At 34.1% G+C, this 23,417-nt stretch overlaps 2 protein-coding genes across 2 annotated transcripts in view; one reads left to right on the top strand and one right to left on the bottom strand.

Moving 5' to 3' along the window:
* LOC132544227 (protein O-glucosyltransferase 2-like) overlaps positions 1–9,316 on the bottom strand; it is a 39,598-nt gene extending 30,282 nt beyond the window's left edge. Inside the window, exon 1 of the mRNA XM_060207799.1 lies at positions 8,961–9,316. Coding sequence (XP_060063782.1) covers positions 8,961–9,193 — 233 coding nt within the window. The 5' untranslated portion in view covers positions 9,194–9,316. The remainder of the gene's footprint in view (positions 1–8,960) is intronic.
* A 307-nt stretch (positions 9,317–9,623) lies between these two features.
* LOC132544229 (protein BANP-like) lies at positions 9,624–22,925 on the top strand. The gene is made up of 11 exons (XM_060207802.1): positions 9,624–9,697; positions 11,001–11,187; positions 12,210–12,346; positions 12,624–12,811; positions 16,177–16,226; positions 18,247–18,327; positions 18,711–18,786; positions 19,084–19,247; positions 19,733–19,956; positions 20,363–20,527; positions 22,173–22,925. Exons 2-11 carry the CDS (start codon positions 11,010–11,012, stop codon positions 22,314–22,316), a joined length of 1,407 nt encoding a protein of 468 aa, XP_060063785.1. The 5' UTR covers positions 9,624–9,697; positions 11,001–11,009; the 3' UTR covers positions 22,317–22,925.
* Positions 22,926–23,417: the final 492 nt, after the last annotated feature.

Here is a 23,417-nt window from a genome sequence, read left to right as displayed (position 1 = left end):
TGATCATTAGTTTAGGAGTTGCTTTCACAAAGCTCCACTAAGAGCAAGCTACAGATACAAAGTTGAAAATGGCATAAATCTTACAAAAATCAAAGAACCGAAAAATCGCCCCTTAATGCACATCTATCCATTGAAGTAGTGACATTGAGCAAGTTTCCTGAAAATCTGATGATTAGTTTAGGAGGAGTTGCGTTCACAAGGTTCCAGTATGAGCAAGCTGCAAACAGAAAGTTGAAAATGGCATAAATCTTACAAAAATAAAAGAACCGAAAAGTCGCCCCTTCATGCACATCTACCCGTTGTAGTAGAGACATTGAGCAAGTTTCATGAAAATCTGATGATTAGTTTAGGAGGAGTTGTGTTCACAAGAAATGGATGTTTGGACAGATGTACGGTGTGACAGAGAAGATGATGCCAATATACGACCTCATCTGGCGACATATAAAAAAGGGTATGCCAAGATTTTACAGCCAATAGGATTGTTTGGTATTCTTTTCTTGACATTTAGAGCAAACAGAGCTCAAGGTATGGATCATTTCTTTTATACTTTAGCAGGACAAAAACAAATGTCTATTTATAGACATATTTTTGTACAATAAAGGTTCACACATACTTAGGTTTTATGTACATGATGTTTCAGTTTATATGTAAATGTATGTATGGTAATTAAGTCTGGTGATCATTAATTGGTCAGTATAATTGGCCCCTGTGGGGCTTCGGTGATCCCCATTTGTCCGACCTGGGGTCAGTTTGCCCCTGCGGAGCTATTGAAAACCCCACTTCAGCAGCATTTTTCAAATACTTTGACGCCATAGTGATTTTTCAAAATTTTCTCTAAAGGTTTTCTTCTTATTTGCAACCTAACTTTATTATTCACCTGGATTTATCTTACAACACGTCCCACCAACCAACCCATACTACCTCCCTTTAACTGGTATGTGTGAGTTTTTATTTCTTGTCTTCTTAGGTTGATACCGACTACATTCTGTATATAATTCTGCTTGTAAAATAGTCATTCATAAGAGATATGTATGTAGTTAGATAAGCAGAGTCCTGGTGCTTCCCCGTTGGTCATTTTGTCTATCTGCCGGGTACAGGTTTCCTCTCAAGAGGTTTTTCCTGATGTGCACTTTGATCAAGAAGAAGGGGTTTGAAAGTTTGGTTTTCACTTGCTCACCTTTGTATGTGTATGTTCATTGGTTTGTACCTGTATAAAGTCTCACAGTTTGAATATGTAGATGTGTTTTCATGCATGTGTCTGTAAGCATATGATTATTCTTATTCATGTATCTATTGGACATTATACTGAATAAAAGATAAGTTACAAAAAACCAAAAACAAGAAACATATGTACAACACTAAAATTAAAATGATAACTGTAGGCGAGTATCTTTAATAATGACTTTATAATTACTTTACACATGACTGATTACTTGAAACTACGTGAAACTTTTGTCAGTAGTTACATCATTCAAAGTGGGGAGTTATATAATCGCTATTGTCCAAAGTATTTAAAAATAGCAGCCATTGAATTAATACAACAGTCAACAACAAACATGCCAATTATTCTGACTAAGGGGTAATAACATCGAATATGATTTTGTTTTAATTGATGTGACCTGTCCAGGCGTATCTGTTCCTTTGGAGATTAAAAAAACAAGGACAATAGGCTTTGTCATCTTTTGTAATATCGTAAACAAAGTGCTAGATCATGACCTATGCTTAGTTAAATAAAAAAGAAATATTTATATGTAGTCAATAGATCCAAAACGTCAAACGCATTACTCAAATCCAATATTGTCAGAGACATTTTTGCACGGGGGTTTCAGTACTATGAATCTAGTTGAGGTACTGGGTCGGGCAGGTCATGGACCAAATATCTTCCTTCAAACAATCTGAACAGGAAATATTTTTACTGAAGTATGTGAAATTCTGAAATATGTAAAAAGGGATAACACAAACATTTGAATGATATTCAAAATAGGTAAGTTTAGTATAAGGAATAATATTTGTATAATGATATGCATAATTAAACATTGTCTACAAAAAAACAAGAGGCCCATGGGCCTTAACGGTCATCTGACAAAAAGCAAGCCAAACCTAGAAAGTGGGTTGAGGTCATTCATTTGAACAAACTTGGTAGCCTCTCCTCCAAGCATCTTACAGGCCCAATATCAGCACTCATGGACTTTTGCTTATTGAGATGAAGTCCTTTGTATATTTTAACATATTTGACCCCTGTGACCTTGAAAGTGGGCCAAGGTCATTCATTTGAACAAACTTTGTAGGGCTCCATGCCAGCATGCTATGGGCCAAGTATTAGCCCCCTAGGCCTTCTAGTATTTGAGAAGAAGTTATTTAAAGATTTTGACATATTTGACCCCTGCGACCTTGAAAGTTGTTCAAGGTCATTCATTTAAATAAACTTGGTAACCTTTCCTCCCAGCATGCTACAGACCCAATATCGGCACTCATAGACTTTTGGTTATTGAGATGAAGTCCTTTGTATATTTTAACATATTTGACCCCTGTGACCTTGAAAGTGGGCCAAGGTCATTCATTTGAACAAACTTTGTAGGGCTCCATGCCAGCATGCTATGGGCCAAGTATTAGCCCCCTAGGCCTTCTAGTATTTGAGAAGAAGTTATTTAAAGATTTTGACATATTTGACCCCTGTGACCTTGAAAGTTGTTCAAGGTCATTCATTTAAACAAACTTGATAGCCCTTCATCCCAGCATGCCACAGGCACAATATCAGCAATCTGAGCCTTTTGGTTATTGAGAAGAAGTTGTTTAAAGATTTTAACATATTTGACCCCTGTGACCTTTAAAGTGGGTCAAGGTCATTCATTTGAACAAACTTGGTAGTCCTTCATCCCAGCATGTCACAGGCCCAATATCTACACTCTGAGCCTTTTGGTTAATGAGAAGAAGTTGTTTAAAGATTTTAACATATTTGACCCCTGTGACCTTGAAAGTGGGTTGAGGTTATTCATTTGAATAAACTTGGTAGCCTTTCCTCCCAGCATGCTACAGACCCAATATCGGCACTCATAGACTTTTGCTTATTGAGATGAAGTCCTTTGTATATTTTAACATATTTGACCCCTGTGACCTTGAAAGTGGGCCAAGGTCATTCATTTGAACAAACTTTGTAGGGCTCCATGCCAGCATGCTATGGGCCAAGTATTAGCCCCCTAGGCCTTCTAGTATTTGAGAAGAAGTTATTTAAAGATTTTGACATATTTGACCCCTGCGACCTTGAAAGTTGTTCAAGGTCATTCATTTAAATAAACTTGGTAGCCTTTCCTCCCAGCATGCTACAGACCCAATATCGGCACTCATAGACTTTTGCTTATTGAGATTATGTACTTTGTATATTTTAACATATTTGGTGACCTTGAAAGTGGGCCAAGGTCATTCATTTGAACAAACTTTGTAGGGCTCCATGCCAGCATGCTATGGGCCAAGTATTAGCCCCCTAGGCCTTCTAGTATTTGAGAAGAAGTTATTTAAAGATTTTGACATATTTGACCCCTGTGACCTTTAAAGTTGTTCAAGGTCATTCATTTAAACAAACTTGATAGCCCTTCATCCAAGCATGCCACAGGCACAATATCAGCAATCTGAGCCTTTTGGTTATTGAGAAGAAGTTGTTTAAAGATTTTAACATATTTGACCCCTGTGACCTTTAAAGTGGTTCAAGGTCATTCATTTGAACAAACTTGGCAGTCCTTCATCCCAGCATGTCACAGGCCCAATATCTACACTCTGAGCCTTTTGGTTAATGAGAAGAAGTTGTTTAAAGATTTTAACATATTTGACCCCTGTGACCTTTAAAGTGGGTCAAGGTCATTCATTTGAACAAACTTGGTAGAGCTCCATGCCAGTATCCTCTGTGCCAAGTATTAGCCCCCTAGACCTTCTAGTATTTGAGAAGAAGTCGTTTGAATGAAAAGTTTACGGACGGCGCACGGCGCACGGCGCACGGCGCACGGCGGACGACGACGGACGAAGCATGATGACTATAGGTCATCGGACCCTTCGGGTCCAGATGACCTAAAAATTAATAAATCATCTCTTTCCTTTCTTTAAAAAAAAATCAAATCCCAAATATTTTTCTCATTGGTGTGATTAAAACATGAGAAGATCAGACTATTTATGCTATGATGGATTTTGGGACCAAAGCGAAAAAATATGATTTGGTCAGAACAATCTCTGGATCACTTCATTCAGACCAAATCTGGTTGAAATCTAACCATGCATTAAGAAGGAGTAGCATTTTGAAGCAAAATATTGTCTAACTTCCTCTTTTGGAGCCCCGCCCCCGGGTCCAAAGGCGTTGAATCAAATTTCTGAATCTAGGAATTATTTGCTAACCCCTGCTGATGTTACAGACAAAATTTGAATGAAATCTATTCAAGCATTACAGAAGAGTAGCATTTCGAAGCCAAGTATTGTCTAACTACCGTTATGGGGCCCCATCCCCAGGTCTCTAGGAGCTGAATCAAATTTCAGAATTTAAGAAATAATCCCCCAACCCCATTGATGTTTCAGACCAAATTTGGTTGAAATCCACCAAGGCATTAAGCAGGAGAAGTGTTTTAAAGGAAAAATTTATGGATAACGAACGGCGGACGGCGCATGATGCCGGACGATACACAATAGCAATAGGTCATCTTAACCTTTCATGTCAGATAGCCTCAAAATTACAGTGAAGAAAAAAAAAGTATAAACTGAGAAGTCGAGTAAAAACTTATCGGGTTTCATTAAAGGGTGGCTGTAAAGTTTACCGCCAACAAATTGGAGCCTTTAATATTTTAAATATGAAAATATTCCTGCGTAAATATCAAGAAGCAGATGACCATTGAAATTATTTCATCCTTTTTTAGTATTCTCCCTTTGTCCATCATTACGCAAAAACTCAAGTTTCTTACATAATAAGAAGTATCAATCAGAGTGCATTATGGTACCCCAATTATGTGTTATGACTATTACGGAATGACAAATATGGTAGAGACTAGGGAAGTACAGTTCAAGAAGCGAAGTAAGATGTACTGGAAAAAGTCTGAAATACTCATTGATATGGCTGATTATACATTTTTCCTTTTATTCATTATTCTTGTTATAATGTTACTTACCACATGACAGCATGAAATATATTGTGGTATAATGTTAAAACACACTTATCTACAAAGGCAAAAGATGTGTGTTGTGGGTTTTTTGTTGGGAAAAGTCAGGATAACTTGTCGGAGTCTTCCCTAGGAAGAGATGTTATGGGATTGGAATCGGACAATGACAAAATGTCCGTTTATATATCCTGGAATAATGAACCATTCACAGTGACATTTGCAGACAAAGCTGTCGATTGTGGCTTCAAGAATAATAAAGAAGAGGCATAATAAATATGTCATGAATAAAATACTGTATAACTAATATAAAGTGTTTTATTTGTTTGTTTTAAACTCAATGTTTTAGTGAAAAACAAATTTGAGATTTGACAAGAAAAAGGCTGATACACCTATGGCCCTAGTTTTGACTCTTTCACGCTTGCTTTAGCTTGTCATGGCTAAAATTTCACTCAGAACGGTTGGGCATACTGGTTACACCTTAAAATGACAATTTTAGAGAAGATATTTGAAAAGAAATAAAATGATGCACCCTCAACATTGTAAATGTAACATACTTATATGACCTGGCTAAGCATGCAGTTTATTATCCTGAAAAATGTTAATGTAACCTCTTCATTTTCACAAAATCATATTCCATGAAGAGCAATTAAAATGTCTTTAATGGACAACCAAGTTCAAAAACATTTCTCTGTTAAAACAATTTTGAATTTCCTTTTTTTTTCTCCTTCTCTTTAATTGGTTAAGTGTATAATCAAGTGAACTAATTTTTAAATCATAAATCCAATGATCTGACAATAGATCAGTGTGTGTTAATTCTATTGTAAAAGTAAGCAACAACCTGATGGCTCTTTAACAACATGATATATGTCATCTATGTAATTCTAAAGGTCATGCTTGGTCAAGGGTAGCTTTGCATAGTTCACACTAGGTCTAGTCTAACTTCAGATACAAAAGTGTTTTATTCAAGACAGTCTACAATTTAATTATCATGTTGTAGGACCACAATATTTGGAACCTATATATACCATTTCTCATGATATAACACATTCTAATATCATTATTAAGTGTTACTTTCACAATCCATCCATCACGGCCTGCTGACCATCCTTTGTATGGTACCTAAATCCATTGACCTGTGATGGCCTGTGATTGAATATATTTTAGACTCCCTCTATTCCACTTATTTGCTTTTATATAAAAGATAAGGAGCTAACTGACTCTCCTTTATCTAAAGATGCTTTAGGCTACATTGGGTAAGAATCCTGGCATTTCTATAGAAGGAGAATGATTTTCTAAAATTTCCTCTGTATTACCCTATTGGTCCCCACCCCTACTGTCCCAAGAGGTGGCTTATACAATTTGATTTTACTCTGCTAAAAGATGCTTCAGACTAAATTGGGACAGAATCTTGCCATTCCTACAAAAGAAGGATTTTTAAGAATTTGTTCTATTTCCCCAAATGGACTTTTTTCCTCCAATCACAAGTGAGCCTAGCTTTACTGTTTACATAAAATTTGTTTCCTTATACCCAAGATGCCTTATATTAATCTAGGATAGAATTTAGACATTGCTAAAAAAAGATGGCTTTTAAAGGATTTGCTGAATTTTCCATTTGGGTCTCACTCCTCAAACACGAGGAAGTTTCACCTACCGTTTATACAAAAATGAGTCCCTTTCCCTCAAGGATGCTTCCAACCAAATTTGGTCTAAATCCACTCTGTTGTTCATGACTAGTATCAATCGATAGAAAAAGTTGATGAATGAACAAAGGTAACACAGTTGACTTGGGCCAGGTGAGCTAAAAATCAACATTATCTTACAAGTTGCATGCAGGAACAGGCTGCTATGAAATTCATGTGAGAAAAAAATGCATCTCAAATCAGATCAATGATTTATTCTGTTTAGTTTATTTCTATCCTCTTGAATTTCAGACATTGTAGGATACCACCACTAGTGAGCTGTTCTATTACAGTAAAGTTGTACAAACAGGTACATTTGTACTTCATTAACATTAGCATAAAAAGTTGGTTCTTTAATGGAGTAGCATAAGCAAAGTTGAGGCCTTCAAATGGGTGATTTATTAACTTGCACAGCAGGTAAAAATGGCAATGAACAGCAACATAAGTGTAAATCAAACCATGAGATCAATAGCACAGTGTTTGTCATACCACATCATAAAAAATGAATTATCAATTATATATACGTTACATTACAGGTATATCAGAAACATGATATGTGCTGCTATGTACCAGATACACATTCATGTAAATGTGTTTACTACAGAAAAAATCTTTCCTACTTATATTGAACCATGACATAATTTTGAAAAGTAAAGCTATTTTGAAAGCACTGATGCATATATGACATGACTTTATAACTTTAATCAAAATAATTAACTCAAAAGATTATTAAAAACATCTTACAGAGTAATAACATATCTGACTTCAGCTTCATTTCAATCTATGCCAATTCTTAAAAATATTTCTCTCAGTATTTTGTGTTAAGGATACATTTGTTACCGGGTATTCAAATATTTTCTTTGAATCAATATTACCTATACAGTAACCACAATACCAATATTTTTTCTTTAAATTACTGTATATGTGCTCACAAAATCATCTTCCCCAACAAATGACCAAATCATTCTCTGTATATTACTTAGACTGAAGACTGTAAGTTCAAGACAGACATGTATGCAAGTCCAAAACAATAGAACCTCAATCAATAATGCATGTATAAAGTACAAAAGAAATAAGGGTCTATCTTTTTCAAGTAGTGTCTGCTTGAAGTTATTATCTGGTTAGGATACTCCTTTTGTAGTGTACCTGAGCAAGTGGTTTGTGTGCAAAATGCCCCACTTTGTAAATGTTAATACCTTGGGTGTGTATTGCTATCAATATAGTATTCTTGGCTCCCGATAGTGATACACACATGGGTTTTTTTCATTAAACATGTAACCTAAAATGATTTTGCATGAAAACTTCAATCTCATAAATTTTAATACATGTGACTCGATCATGAATAACCAATGAATTTGTATGATAAGCACAGCACGGATTTAAATGTCTTCTAGAGTGGAATAGCTTGTATAGTAAGTCTTTTTTTTCCAAATTGGCAACGATCAGTATTCTCACTAAGATTTAAAACAAGTGGTTGATTTTCTTCAAATTTTGGTGGTATTTCTGTGTAATTATTTGTTTTGTTTAAAAAATATCACAGGTTGGTAGAAAATATTGGTTACAAAAGTTAGCACTATCAATTTGAAAATTATTATGCTTTCAACTACTGTTTATTTTGAAAACTTCAGTGAAGTAATTTTGGAGAAAACTAGTATATAAAGCAAAGCAAGTTAAAAAGATGTTTTACTTTGTAGTTTTACAAGAAGATATAGACTGTACATGTATCTGATACAGCATCTACTGCATATATTTTATAAATCATCTCTGTAGCATTCTCTTTTTTGTCTAATTTGATATATATCTATCTTGTCATTATTTTTCCTATTACAATGAATATGTTTTTTTGTACTGTTACAGCAATATATGGACTTTTGAAATAAACACATATCTATTATATGGTTTACTTATATTTTAATTCAGCATCATATGACAACAAGCGAGTCTACTTTTATCTTTGAAATTAACAGCACACCAAAAACATAGCGGCCAAATTAACTAGTTACAGTTAGCATTTGAGTTATTTGATTTTTAGTACCAAAAAACATCCTATTATCATATAGTGAGTGACTTTCCAAAATCAAATCTGTGTACGAAAAATGCCAAATGTATTAAATACAATAAAAAAAACAGATAAAAATGAAAAACTTACTTCGATCCATTTTCATCAACGACTTGAATGAAGAAATATCTCACAGGTAGAACAAGTCTTGAGTTTAGCCCGGGGCCCCATACCATTGTTTTAGAGATATCGACTGGAACACTTTCACTTGTCGCAGCAGACGACAAAACCATCGTTTGTACCAAAACGAGAAATATCCATGTCAGCGACTTAATTTTGCCAGAGAATACCAAGGAATTAATTGCAACACAGTGTAAAAACATTGTAAAATTTAGCAAGTACTTGAAAATCCATCAAATTACACCGAATACGTTCAGCGTTTGCTTTCATACCCAATGTCAGTTCAACTAATGTGTGTGTTTACCGGTTCTAGTAGGACAATACATGGTTGGTGAGGTGTGACCCATGTGCTTCTAAACACTTTACGTCAACATCCGGTAGTTCAATGTATTATTTTTCTCGTTATTATTTACTTCTGACACAAATTCTTGCAAAAGTTATGCATTGAATTCAATACAAATATATACAATTATCTAAAATTGTTGTTCTGCTTTAAATTCAATTACAATGTATTAGGATTTTAATGTGTAATAGAAGATAAATAATAAATCTATAGGGGAGGTTGTAGCATTCACTAAATAGCTTTTGAAGATCATGCGCAGTATCGTTCTTTCTCGCAATTTACCGTCTTGGACGCCATTATCGTTCCCCGAGACACAGACGTGATTTCGTGAAAATTTTTGAGTAGTAAAGCGCCAAAGCAGAAAGTAAGTGATTTTGGGATCAACTTTTACTTGACCTGTGTGCTTAACGTGAATGACAGTTCACACAGGCGGTAGGAATGACGATAATTAACTCAAAATCACATAATACAAACGGATCTGGAAACATTTTGTCATTCAAACATTGTTTTGACAAGCTGAGCGTGGTTACGACGTAAAAATCGTCTGCTAGCAATGATATCATAGAATTGGTTTTGTTTATAACATCTTTATGGCCATTGTATCGCCTGTGCAAGTTAAGATTGGTATCACATGTACTTAAAATAGTGCCTTTCATTATTAAGGAAATACGTGCCCGCTGTCATCGACTGACAACCTCTAGAAGAGCCGGCGCACAAGTGCTTGTTTATAAATTAGATGGTTTAGACTTAGTTAATGACTGTGATTGTTGGGTCAGAATAGTAGTACTCGATTCCACATTCATTTTGGCCACTGTTCCACCCCAAACCCTAATCATTTATCTATACTAGATCATTTAATCTTCGGAATCCGGAAACTTGACTGAAACACTCGTCCGTCGGACTGGTGCTTTGCTATAAAGTACTCGTCCGTATGAGAAATTCATTTGTTCGAAACAATAACACTTGAAATTTTCAAAACCATGCATATGGCGCTCATACATCGTGTATCAGGCTTTATATCAATCAAGTTTTGTTGTGAATCAGTCAACATTTTACTAAAAATTTTACCAACACTGGCAACAGTAAGTGTACAACACAACTTCATGAACAACCAATGATAGAGCTAAATAACATCGCGTAAATATCACAGAGGAGGCAATCTTTCTTGACAAGTTGTGATATTTACTTGAGATCCAAAGAAGGCATATGGAACATGTAAGACATTTGTTAAAGATCATTTGTATTGTTTTCTTTCAAGTATATATCTTTCCTTCAATTTGTGTTGACCAGTAGGCCAAAAATTTCAGTCTAGCAAACTATAAGGTCTGACAAGGTTTGTGAGGCAAATAAACATGCATATTTTGTTTTGAAATGATTCCAAGATTTGCGGGTATGTTGCAGGAATCATTGTTTAATTCACTACATCCATGGTGGATGCATTTCTACCACTTTATGAACAAGTCGTTTCTGTCTCTAAAATGGGTTAGTGAATAAAAATGTAAATATCAATAATAGCATAATGAATGGGAATATTGACACTTAAGAGTCATTTCCATTCAGATAACTTCTGATGCCCCCTTTATTTTACTTACTGATAACTCAGAAACACTGGGGCTAACAGATATATGTATCATTATCACAATCAATTACAAGTAAACCTATTGCAGACATACAAAATGGCCACAGATGATCCAGGGGCAGACGACTTGACAATTACGTCTCAGACAGGTATGGTTGTTGACACTATCACTCTATCTGATGGGGTACAGAACATGGGAGACCAAGGAATCATCAGTGTTACAGTGGATGCTTCGTCACTCCATGGCATTCCAGGACTTACAACACATACAGGCAGCAAGTATCTCTTCCGTCATTTTCAGATGTGATGATGCTATCTTTTATTATTGAAAAATACCAATAAGGTATTTTGATAGCTTATTATTCAGGTTTAGAAGGCACTGGAGCACCTGCAATTTTTGATATATAGGTAGGTTTGGCTACAGTCAAATCTAACTATATATTCATGGAGAGAACGGGTGAGATAAGTCGGGTTTCTTTCGTGCAGATTGGAAAAATGGGATGACAAATCAAGGAAGTCAGTGAAATGAATATTTTTTATCTTTTCACCCATTTTTGGGACAAATTTTGAGAATTTCATTGTTGGTACTTTTCGAGTATCCACATACACTTCTAATTTAGTAATGGACTCTGTAGCTTGTCATTTTTTTATTGTGTTGTCTGCAGAGAAGCATCCCTTTTATGCAGATTTTGGCCACTAGTGTGCTTCTAGCATGAAGTTTTTGTGACATAAAAATGGCAATCTGCTATAAATTGGAATGTTGTTGTGGAACAAGTGAAATTTGTGAAACTCAACCTACTCAACGAAAATATTGTTCTATAACATAATCTTTTGTTTTGCTGACTTGATAGATTTGTCATCCAATTTTTTCAATGTGCACACCATAATGGCAACCAGGTATGGCTCATTTGTTTACATTTTATCAATATCTGTATAGTCAGATTTGAATATATAGCTGTATTTGCAGATGTTCCACTACCTCTTTAAAGTCAATGAACAGTGTCATGTTAACTATCCTTTTATAATTTTCCCCTGATCGAGGTAGTCATTTCTTTTGTGTAGTTAACCCCTTTGATAGTTTTGGGAATGCAGTCGTTCATCACAGAGAATGAAAGCAGAAATGGTCAATAGCAGAAAAATTTGATTATCTGGGGGAGAGAAATGGATATAAAATGTGTAGTTAATTGTTAGACAGTTGTATTTGAATTGTAAAACATTTGCATAAGTTTGAAGAAAATCTGTTATATGACTTTGTACAGTGTTTTGAAATATTTGTATGTTTGGATATTTTTTAAAGTTGATGCTGCAGACAGTGATGAACATGACCCCCGGGATGAGGAGCCTCAATCTAAAAGACAGAAGACAGATGGTATAGCTCTAGCCAGTAGTAACGTCAATGTCAACAATAACATCAATCACGACCAGTCCATAAAGGTATTTATTGTTGATCTGTGTTCACCACAGCAGTTTCAGAGATTTTAAAACAATTATCCTCACTTGAGCAATACTCTTTGTTTGATCATCAAGCATATCTCTAGTTTAGACCACCTGTTCAAAATTCAACATCTGATCAAAGTTGGCAAATGACAATCAAAATAATTAACCTGGAGAGGATCATTTTTAAAACCATTTCCATGGAGATGCTCAATTTAAATATACATTATCAGAGCTTTGTCACACTGAACAAACAAATGTTATTTTCATATTTCAGCAACTACTCTTCACAATAAATAAGGCAATATGTATGAGGCTTGATGGGATTGAAAACAGCATAGAAATCTTGAACGGCCGTACAAAGTACTTAGAAGAGAAAGTGGAAGAGCTGATTCAGACATCTAAACAAAATAATGGTGTTTTATCAAACAGTACCCTGGTATCTCCAAACAACAATAGGAAGGGGTATGTCTTGTGCATTGTTTCCATTTATCATCTGCTTGTAGTATTCATTCTTGTCATTTATACCTTTTGTTATTTACACCTTTAGAAAACCTAGTAAAGCATTTTTCTCCAGGCCTTCAATCAAAATCTAGATTTTAAAGGACATAGGACACAGTCTTTTGTAATTTATTATTTTCTGGTAATATGTCACAATGGTAGCTGTACTTCACAAAACATGCCCTCCCAATGCCTATGTGACTGACTTACCAGATAAGCCATTGATAATTGACTCTTCTGATTTGCATATTTGATGGGCGATAATAAGGCTGATGGACTGGTGGTGATAGTGGTGATAGTGGTGATCGTGGATGTGCGGCCATTATAACGCCAGTACATACGGCCATGGCTCAGCCAAAACACATGTTTAATTCCATATATTTTTCAAGCATTAAATGGATTTTTTATTCATCACTAAATCAGTAAGATCAATTCTTATGATATATGTAGACAAAAAGAGGCAAAAAGCTGAAACACTTGTTACATGATATCTACGATTGTTAGTATTTGAAGTTATTTCATAACAAATTCAATTGAACTGGTTATGAACAGCTGATCAGATATAATATCTCATTATTGATGGGAAAATATGTGATGTAGAATGTATCAAATACCAGAGAACATGCTGATTAGTTTCACATATTCTACCAGTTTAAAATTGTACAAATAGCTAATATTTCATATAACTAGACTAAGCAAATAATTGTAGGATGAATGTACTTTTTCTTAAACTTGAATTGTTAACTACATCTATTTTTTACATAGGTAGCATGAAATAAATATTTGTTAAGATGCACATCTGTACATAATGTACCATATTTTCCTGACTGTAAACTGTACCCTAGTATAAGCCACAGGGCTGGGTTTAAGTGCTAAATCTAAACTTTCCGAAAAGGTTACCAGGCCACAAAGCACAAAATATTGACTGCTCCACATTAAATCGTTAAACAGTATATACCATAGTGTCTTTCCTTGAAAATATTCAAGGAATATTTCACAAGGCTTTCACAAGAAAATGCTGAAGTAACAGACAAGTTGTGTGTTCTTTCAAGAAAATAACGTTAGTATTTAAGTACATCTTAGATTTGCATGTGTTTCTTAATTAGCTATTTGGAACCTATCCGATTTGAAATTTGTAAAGAGGCAAATGAGCCTGTGAAGTTGCAAAATGTATAGTGATTATGATGATATGTCTTTGGTAGCTAAGGTTCCAAAACTTTGTACATGTATATAGTAATACATGTCAAGCACATGTTGATTTTGTTAGTTCACACGACTCTTTTTACTTATATATGTAATAAAAACGTAGCAAATATAAAGGATTATAATTAAATTAAGACCACTCTTACACACGGAATATAAAAATTCCATAGAAGTTAAAATTTTCCCATGGACTTGGATATATATCTAAATACATGATTTTCCCAAACATGTTTATTGACGACTGCCCAGGTCAGTGGTATCAGATACCTGTAGTTACTAACTATATCACATACCTGAGATATATATTAAGGATGTATGAAACTCTTGTTTGACTGGAAGTATGGCATAATTTTTATATATCAATTCCAATAATATATTGTAGATTTTTTCATTTCAATATATTATGTGACCAACATGTGAACTTTTCTGCCAAAAAGTGTAACAGTTAATATAACATTCTGTAGATTTTTCCTGGTTGTTTTTTTATTGTCAGGATACTTTTCTTGAGTTCAGCAAAAGTTTGTATGAATTATCAACAAAAATCACATTTGAAGTACCATAAATTTGCGCATATAGCGCACACTTTTTTAGGCAAAATCTGTCGTGTCAAAAACGGGTGCATACTATATGCAGGAACATGCCATTTTAGGGGTTATCATTCTCGTGTTCTCTGTCCGCCACATTGGACTACCTCACTTCACATAATTATATTCAGAGTTGTCGGTCATACATGATGAATTGAAGATAAAAACAACAAAGAATTATATAGATTTTGAATGTTTTATTGCAGTTCCTTATTTTAACTATATATAAAAAAACAACTGATGACCGATAGATACATAAAGCACTAAGTAGGAAATGATTCAATAGCACTGAAGTTACTTTATAATAAACACAGTCACCGATCACTTTCAATACTATGTGCTAAACAGTCACTGAAATCCTTCAAATTCCTCCTCATCTTTGTCACTGTTAAAGAAGAATGCTGGATTGAAGTCTGCATCAGATTTTTTTTGTTCTCGTGGTAAAGCAGGTTGTAATCATCCTCGTAATTAAACGACAGGTCTACTATTAGCCCATCCCGTCAATGCTTTGAAGTCAATGACCTTATGACCTCTGTGGATCTGCATGGCCTGCACATGCAGTTCTGTTGTACTGACAGTAATGCTGGCATATCAGCATCGCAAACTAAATTATATAGCTCTCTCTCTCCATGTTGAAGTTGATGTATGCAACCTATCATTAAGTACATTTTGATACCCCAGTGGGTACAGATTCCATGAAAGATCATACCAGTACTGAACATATAACCTGCTATTATGGGGACAAGGTAGGATTGAACATTTTCAGACTGTTAAAACAACTTCGTTTTCTGACCAATAACATGCATTTAGCCCAAGTCGTATGTCATCAATCACCTCATACTCAACGTGATACATGTTAATAACTGTTACTTATCCAAATAGCCTAGCCTTCCATGCTTGTTAAGTCGGGCACCTGTGAATTTGTTAACATAAGATAATGAAATGTGTTAGGTTCACGCTCATTGTGGTTTCCTTATTATCGATGGATCAAATTATCATCAGTTGCACTGCGGTAACCAGTGATGAATATTTATATTTCCTGTTTTGTTTTTTTTTTTTTAAATCTGACCCCAAATAGATACTTGCACACTGTACCTAAGTGCGCACTATAGCTGCAAATTTATGGTATGTAAATGATGACTTATTGAACCACTTTTCTTGAATTTTAGGACCCATATATAATGTTAAAACATTTCTGTTCTTTGAAAATCCCAAAAAGTAAGCACAGTGACACCTTCTCTTTTTATTATGAAAACTATTCACAAATATATTTTCTATCAAAGATTTAAATCTTGAAAAAGTTGAATTTTAGAACAATGTGTTTTAAAGAAAGTTCAAAATTGTGCACACTGTTTCTTTTAAAAGTCTCCCCAACCTTTATGTTGCTATAAGTCCATATGGCCATCTCATAACCTTTTGCTGAAGGCTATGTCATGATGTGGGCTTATTACAGGACAACGAAAAAGCATTTATTGTCAAATTGACTGACTAATATGAACAATTGTAGCTGTAATAGATGTGATCATAAATTGAATATTTCAGAGCCGTGATTGTTGGACTGCCTCAGGGAAGCAATAAAGTCGATAATACAGGTAAATACAATTTTACAAGGTGATTTAAAGAGATAACTAGAAAAATGAAATATGCCTGCAATATATCTGCAGATACATGAAATCTGGGATGTGGGGGGAGGAAAGGAGGCATGGCATATAATGTTGCCCTTTTCCTGTCCCATTCTGTCCTGATTCCTTGTAAGCACCAAACAACTTTATGGAATTAGGTCAAATCAAGTATGAATATACTTCAAACATCGTTGTGTTTCATGGGTCAAAGGTAAAGGCCCTTGCTTTATATGAAAAATCATCAGTGGCTTAATTCTTTCATGGATTTTGGACAAACTTTATACAGAGATAAATTATTGGTATACATCAGACTTGTGTCACAAGGAACCCTTCATTACATTGATAGTATAGATACTGATTTGGTGTTAAATGAGACTTGTGTCACAAGGAACCCCTCACTCAGTGATAGTATAGATACTGTCACAATGAACCCCTCACTACAATGATACTATAGATACTGATATGATGTTAAATGAGACTTGTGTCACAAGGAACCCCTCACTCAGTGATAGTATAGATACTGACTTGGTGTTAAATGAGACTTGTCACAAGGAATCCTTCACTACAATGATAATATAGATACTGACTTGGTGTTAAATGAGACTTGTGTCACAAGGAACCCCTCACTCAGTGATAGTATAGATACTGACTTGGTGTTAAATGAGACTTGTGTCACAAGGAACCCCTCACTCAGTGATAGTATAGATACTGACTTGGTGTTAAATGAGACTTGTGTCACAAGGAACCCTTCACTCAGTGATAGTATAGATACTAACTTACTTATATCCTTTTCATTTGCTATGATATAATTAATTTACATCATATTTTCTTTCATGATCAACAGGAAATGCCTTTATCAAAACTGATGATGTCATTGCACTTCACACACTCAGATTTTAGACAAGTATTCAGTGCTTGGCACTGTACAATACTGTTGTAGATCTTGATTATATACACCCCTCAATTTTCTATACTTCAGTTTGTAAGAAATTTCGAGATAACTATTGACAGAGTTACTGCAAGTTAAACAGTGAAAGGAAAACAGGGAAATATGTGAGGCATGAAACAACATTGAAATATAAGTATTACAAAATCTATAAGGATATGTTATGATGGTTTTGAAATACTTTGTAGACAAGTGAGGTTTAATGACCTTATTTACTGACCAGCTGGACTGGACAGGTCAAACTTTTGTCAACAGTAAAAGCAATAAATATGTGCATGGTTACTTGTAAGTTTGTGCCCATAACACTACAAGTTGTTAATTGGTTTTTCTCTCAGAAGTAACTTGCTTTGTGTAACAATTATAGCCTTTACCTGATATCTGTAACATCTGTGCCACACAAAGAAACTTCAAATAACAGATTCTGTAGTGGTACCATCCCCAGGAACATCACAAATAATCACTGGATGTAGTAAATGGGGCTATCACAGATGCCATTTTCACACTCATTAGACATACAATCTTATCTTCAGGAGTGTCAATAATCAGAAATCCTCTTTCAACTTCTGTACAAATTAATAAATCCTTTATTTCCTATCCATCTAACAAGTTCTCACTTTCAGCAGAACTATCAAATCATTGATAGCTTTTCAAACTCATTGTTACTCTAATGGGTAGCAATGACTGCCATCTTCTAGGTATTTCTGATGTAAACATGAAAGTTATAAAAATCAGATAGAGGTCTCATTCAGAAAAGAAACAAGATTAGCCAGTCAAAATAAATGTTCAACTTTTGTCCAGATCATTTCTTAATTTAGGAAAGAGAATTTCAGTGTTAATTCTGTAGTCCAATTGTTGGTAATGTGTAAATCATGTATAATTATGTTGTTGGCAGTGTATAAGTTTATTATAGAAGTCCTACATATAGGCTTGGTGGGATGATAGCGCAATGACAGACATATGAAGTAATCTCCCTTTATCTATGGTATATTTTGTATAGCATCCACTCACCTATGTTATACTTTTATATTGAAATGTTACTTTCAGGCCCTGGTGTAAACAATGGTGATGGTATACAGAACATGGGACTTGGACCAAATGTAACTCTTATAACCCTTAACTCTGAAGGTAATGTTACTGTTGTTTTTATTTACTTCTACATATGCTGTGACAAAGAAACAGGTAGAAAAAATGATGTCACTTTTGCATTATTGCCCAAATCAATATTAAGATATTTCAGTTAATTTTAAAATTTTGTACTTACATGTGCTTCGATCAACATCTTTATTGTGAACTAGTATCTTCATCAGGGAAAAAATTAGAATCTGCTTCATAATCATCATGCTTTGTTATCTGATAGCAAGATTATGTAAAGTTATTGAAACAGAAGATAAAATCACTGGGAAAATCTCATCAGTCTGATAATTGTTTATACATTGATTATATTTAAGTACAAAATGAATAACAGAACAAATGAAATATAAATGAACATTATAATTTGCTGTATGCAGAGGATTATCCACAAGGTACATGGTTAGGAGATGAGAACAATCCAGAAATGAGAGTAAGAGTGCCAATAACACCAAGGTAAAGATCGATCGTATTTTAATAATAAATTCTGCTTTTAAAACAGTTTTCCAGTATCTTTTATATCTGACAGATTCATTGTTTACTAGATTTAAACTGTGGTAAACAAGGCTTCCATTTTAACATTTTATTTCCTTATCAATCTTTTCAACAATTTAAAGTTTCTACTTGATATTTTTTTGAGTTAATATTTGGTTTTATATTTTCTAAAATGCCTTGTTTCATGAATAGAGTTTTTTCCAGCAAAAAAAAATTTTTCTTGATATTGCCAAATCATGGAGTTCTGTTGTTTTTCAGTGACCTTCTTCATGTACATTCGAACTGCCGAACAGCAGAAAAAATGGCATTGACCATGCTTGATTACCTATTTGATAGAGAAACACAAGCATCCTCTAATCTGTCTGGCATGGGCAAACATGGCAAAAGACAACTAGATCCTCTTATGATCTATGGTATCAGATGTAAGCATAACTAAAAGAAGACTTATTATTGTAGTCACGCTTACATGTTAAACAATGATCTGAAGCTCACCTGTTCCAGAAGCAAAATGCACAAGTATTTCTTGGAGTGATGTGCATCACCTTAACTGATCTTTCTAGATACTACATGTTTAGAATTGCCAATAGGGTTTTGATTAAATATTCTTAATAAAAAAAAGTATTAAATGTGTAAAAATATTTCTGAGTTCTGGTAAAGAAATAAAATTCTGTTCTACTTTATCAGTGCAGATCAAGAGATTTCAGCTTTGTTTGGCTTCAGCATTCTTTTGTCAAAGATGTTTACTCTTGGGTACCTTGCATGAGAGGCAATTCATAGATACTTCTTAAAATCTTAAAAATCCTGCTTCCTTCTTTAAAAGAATGATACTTCTGAATTTGCAATAAAATAAGCAATATTTGGATTAGTTATTGTAGTAATGAACCTCTATCTACTTCATTGTTTACAGGTCATCTTATACATAGATTTGGTATCAATGAAGCAGACTGGCATCGTATTAAACAAAATGTAGACTCTAAATGTAGAACAGCATTTCGTCGGAAACAAAAAGGAATGCCACTTACGGTGAAGGCATTCCGTGGAAAATCTACCCCTACCTATATACAAGTTGGACAGGATGAAATGGGCAGTGACGAGGACTCGCTGCAGGATGCAGAACTACATATACACCAGGTACTGTTGGTATCACTGCTTGCTTATTGGTTTGATATTTTTACTAAGATCATGTACACAGTGGTGTGTTGTAATTGGTATCTAGTATTGGATTATATTAATACTATTTTTACAACCACACAGTGTGGTGAGTGAACAGTTTGAATAGTCTTCTTTGTGTTTTATTGACATGCATTTTAAATGTTGTTGCTATAAAGAAGTCAAGTCCAAATTAGTGTAATGGTGACCAATATTGACTGCATATTTTATTATATTTAGAAACGTTAATTAAAGGATGCTTTAAAGGTTATGTTTTTACAGAAGCCTTACATTCTTATGTTATGAAAGAAAACTTTTGCATAATTGAAAAAGAAAGTGTTCTGTAAAAAAGTGTAAACATCTGTCTGATTGTACTTTATTTATACAGGGACAGTTGGATTTAAAACAAACTATGGCTGCCATGCAGACAGAGGGCTTACCGCCAGGAGAGATTCAGATACTGCATGCCACCCCTGAACAGATATCTCAACTACAACAGGCTCACCATATACAAATACTACAGGGTGACCAAGTTATCCAAGTCCCTATGCCTGTAAGTGTCATATTCTCTGATTTAGTAGTTTTACATGTGGACCCTCCACACAGGCAGTTGCCAGTGAATTGATCTCATATAGGTGGTATGGTGTCTTTGCTTTTAATTTTGGATGAAATGACACAAAGTGCTATAAAAATTCAATAGTGAACACTTACATTTCTCAGCACAGCAGACATGCAGGCATTCACACAGACAGAAGATTGCTAGCTATGTTAAAGCACCCTATTTGAAAATCAATAATATTGTTTTCCTCAAATTGGGACAAAAACATCAATATTTTTACAAAAATCAAAACATCCTGTGACACATTTGGAAAGCTCTTGAAATGTTTGAATAAAAATTCTGACTGGGAAAATTTCTATCAGATTTGGGAACTGCCCAGTAAATTTGTAGTTATTGTATTCTATGACCAAGTCCTTATGGACACCTTTTAATCTTCTTGACTGGTAGAGGATGATAAAAAATACTTCTATATTTTCAAGTTGTATACTTTAGTACTTAAAGAAAAGAAGTGCCTTACATTGGCTTGATATCTATTGTATCTAGATAGATACTTGAAACATACATAGCGCAGTAAAAATTTAACGCAAACAAGGAAAAGTGTGAAGTATGATTTATTAGCATAGATACACGATCAGTGGTGTTTGATGAAAAAAAATTGAACAATTCCAAGATATTTTGTTTCCTAAATCATTAAATTTGATGATAGATTGTAGTAATATGGTATGAATGTATATCATCTTTTACATGTGTTCAAATATTCACACCTCTTATGGAGAAAAGTTTAGTACTGGTATTGATGAGTGGTTGAAATACATTTAAATATCCACTGATGTAAACCTTGTCGCATTACTGTATACGGACAGACAGACATACAGATATACCAAATTTTAATTCTTAGATCACCTAAGACCTGTTAACCTTGGCTGACCCTCAGGGGCTGTTAGGCAGAGCCAAAAAAAGGTCAAATTGACTGAATGTTCAAAGATGTTCTACTGTTCATTAATGTAAGATTTTATAAAGGAAATGTCAATTTTTGAGTTTAAGTTCGTTAAATTCAAGCTTTGTTATAAGCCTTAGCATGTCACAACAGTTAATGTTATGCATAGATTACATTTGCATTATGTGTACAATATAGCTAATGTTAGCTTTCTTCTTTTAACAAAATCATTTCAATGACATGTTACTAGAAGCATTGTAACTCAGGTGACCATTAAGACCCTTGGGCCTTCTGTAAAATTTAGTGCTGTACATGAATAGGCACTGCACACACAACACGAAAATTAAAGTCCTGCTAAAATAAGTATGTCTCCAGTTTGCATTCATATCTTGGGATAATAAGAATCCTTGATTTAAATAATAGTGCAATCAAAATTTAGAGCAAGGATTAAGTGAAAAATAGTTATGTTTGCTCTTTTCTGATTTTGTATTGATTAAATCAATTTTTTGTATTGGTTAAAATTAAATATGTTTCAAAAATTTCAAATGAACGGAAGAGTTGTTTAGAATATCATTATCATTTTTAATGAAGTGTTTTATACATACCATGTTAATCACATTCTTGCCATATGTTGTAAGTGTTAGCATCAAGATAATTGTTCAAGTTAATTGGCTAAATCCTCACATATTTATTATATTACAGATGAACCCATCAGATGATGGGCTCCAGGTGGCAGTGTCATTGCCTCAGTCAGATAGTGTGCGGGTCGCAACAGTGACGACAGACGATGGTGAAGTTGTACAACTTGCTCAGGTTGATCCTGTAGTGGCTGACCAAACAAGCTGAAACAATCACCGATAAATACACTTGACTTTTACCATAGTGCTTGTTGTATTTCTCTCTGTTAGTCATCATGTAAAATGACTGTGCCTGGAAGAATGTTTCAGAAATCGCCCATCACCATCACTTGCATAGAATGGGAATGCACATATAAGTATAAAAATATATAGATAATTTATGAATTACTTGAATTTGAGTATCTTTTGTTGTTACTGAATATCATGGCATTTATAGTATTAGCTTGTGAAATCAGTAAGAAACAATTTTTATTTGATTTATGAAATACATATTCATAACAAACATGCTGTCTTAGTACAGACCTTCAAATTTCATGTCAAAAAAACAAATTTAACATTGAGTGAATTTGTATATCCAAGATTCAATAACATGTTACCAGAAATATCAAAATGTTTCAGGTAATACTTGCATCATCTTTGAAAAAAGACAATAATTAGAGAAACTTCATTAAAAAAAGATAAAAAATTCAATACAATTTGTATAATAATTCTTAACAAGAATTTTACATTTTTATATAAACCACAGACTTATATAGAAGTCTGTAAATATACAGACATGATTGTGCTCCTACAAAGCTCAATAAACATGTGAAAACAACATGTCTTTGCATGATGTTTTATTTATGACAATGTATGTAATACATCACCAAGTCTGTGATGTTGGCAGTCTAAATAAAGGTTTCTGTTTGATACCTCAACTTTTCTTTGGATTATAACACTCCAAATGTCTTGTACAACTTCCTCACTCAAAGCAACAAAAAACCACACCCATTAAGAGCTCTCAGTTGATAACTGCTAAAGGGATAGTTTGGTTTTTCATTTTTCATGCAACTTTCACTAGATTCTATCAATTACCTCTTGAAGTTTGATTTCAATGCATTCTGCAGTTTAATATGGACACAACAATGTGTATTTAAATTATAGAGTTCTTCAGTCTGCTGAAACCAATTTCTCAAAACTGCTGGCTATAACATGATCACTACAATCACTCCATATCTGGATAATCTCATGACCAATCAACTGTATATAACCAGATAATTATTCATGAAAATATGGTGATCTTCCATCACCTGAAAAATTTATAAAGGAT

This window comes from Ylistrum balloti, unplaced genomic scaffold, assembly GCF_031769215.1.
Source record: "Ylistrum balloti isolate Yb309-2 unplaced genomic scaffold, AGI_CSIRO_Ybal_v1 Utg369784, whole genome shotgun sequence".
Classification (NCBI taxonomy): domain Eukaryota; kingdom Metazoa; phylum Mollusca; class Bivalvia; order Pectinida; family Pectinidae; genus Ylistrum; species Ylistrum balloti.
This window is presented reverse-complemented; position numbering and strand designations above follow the sequence as displayed.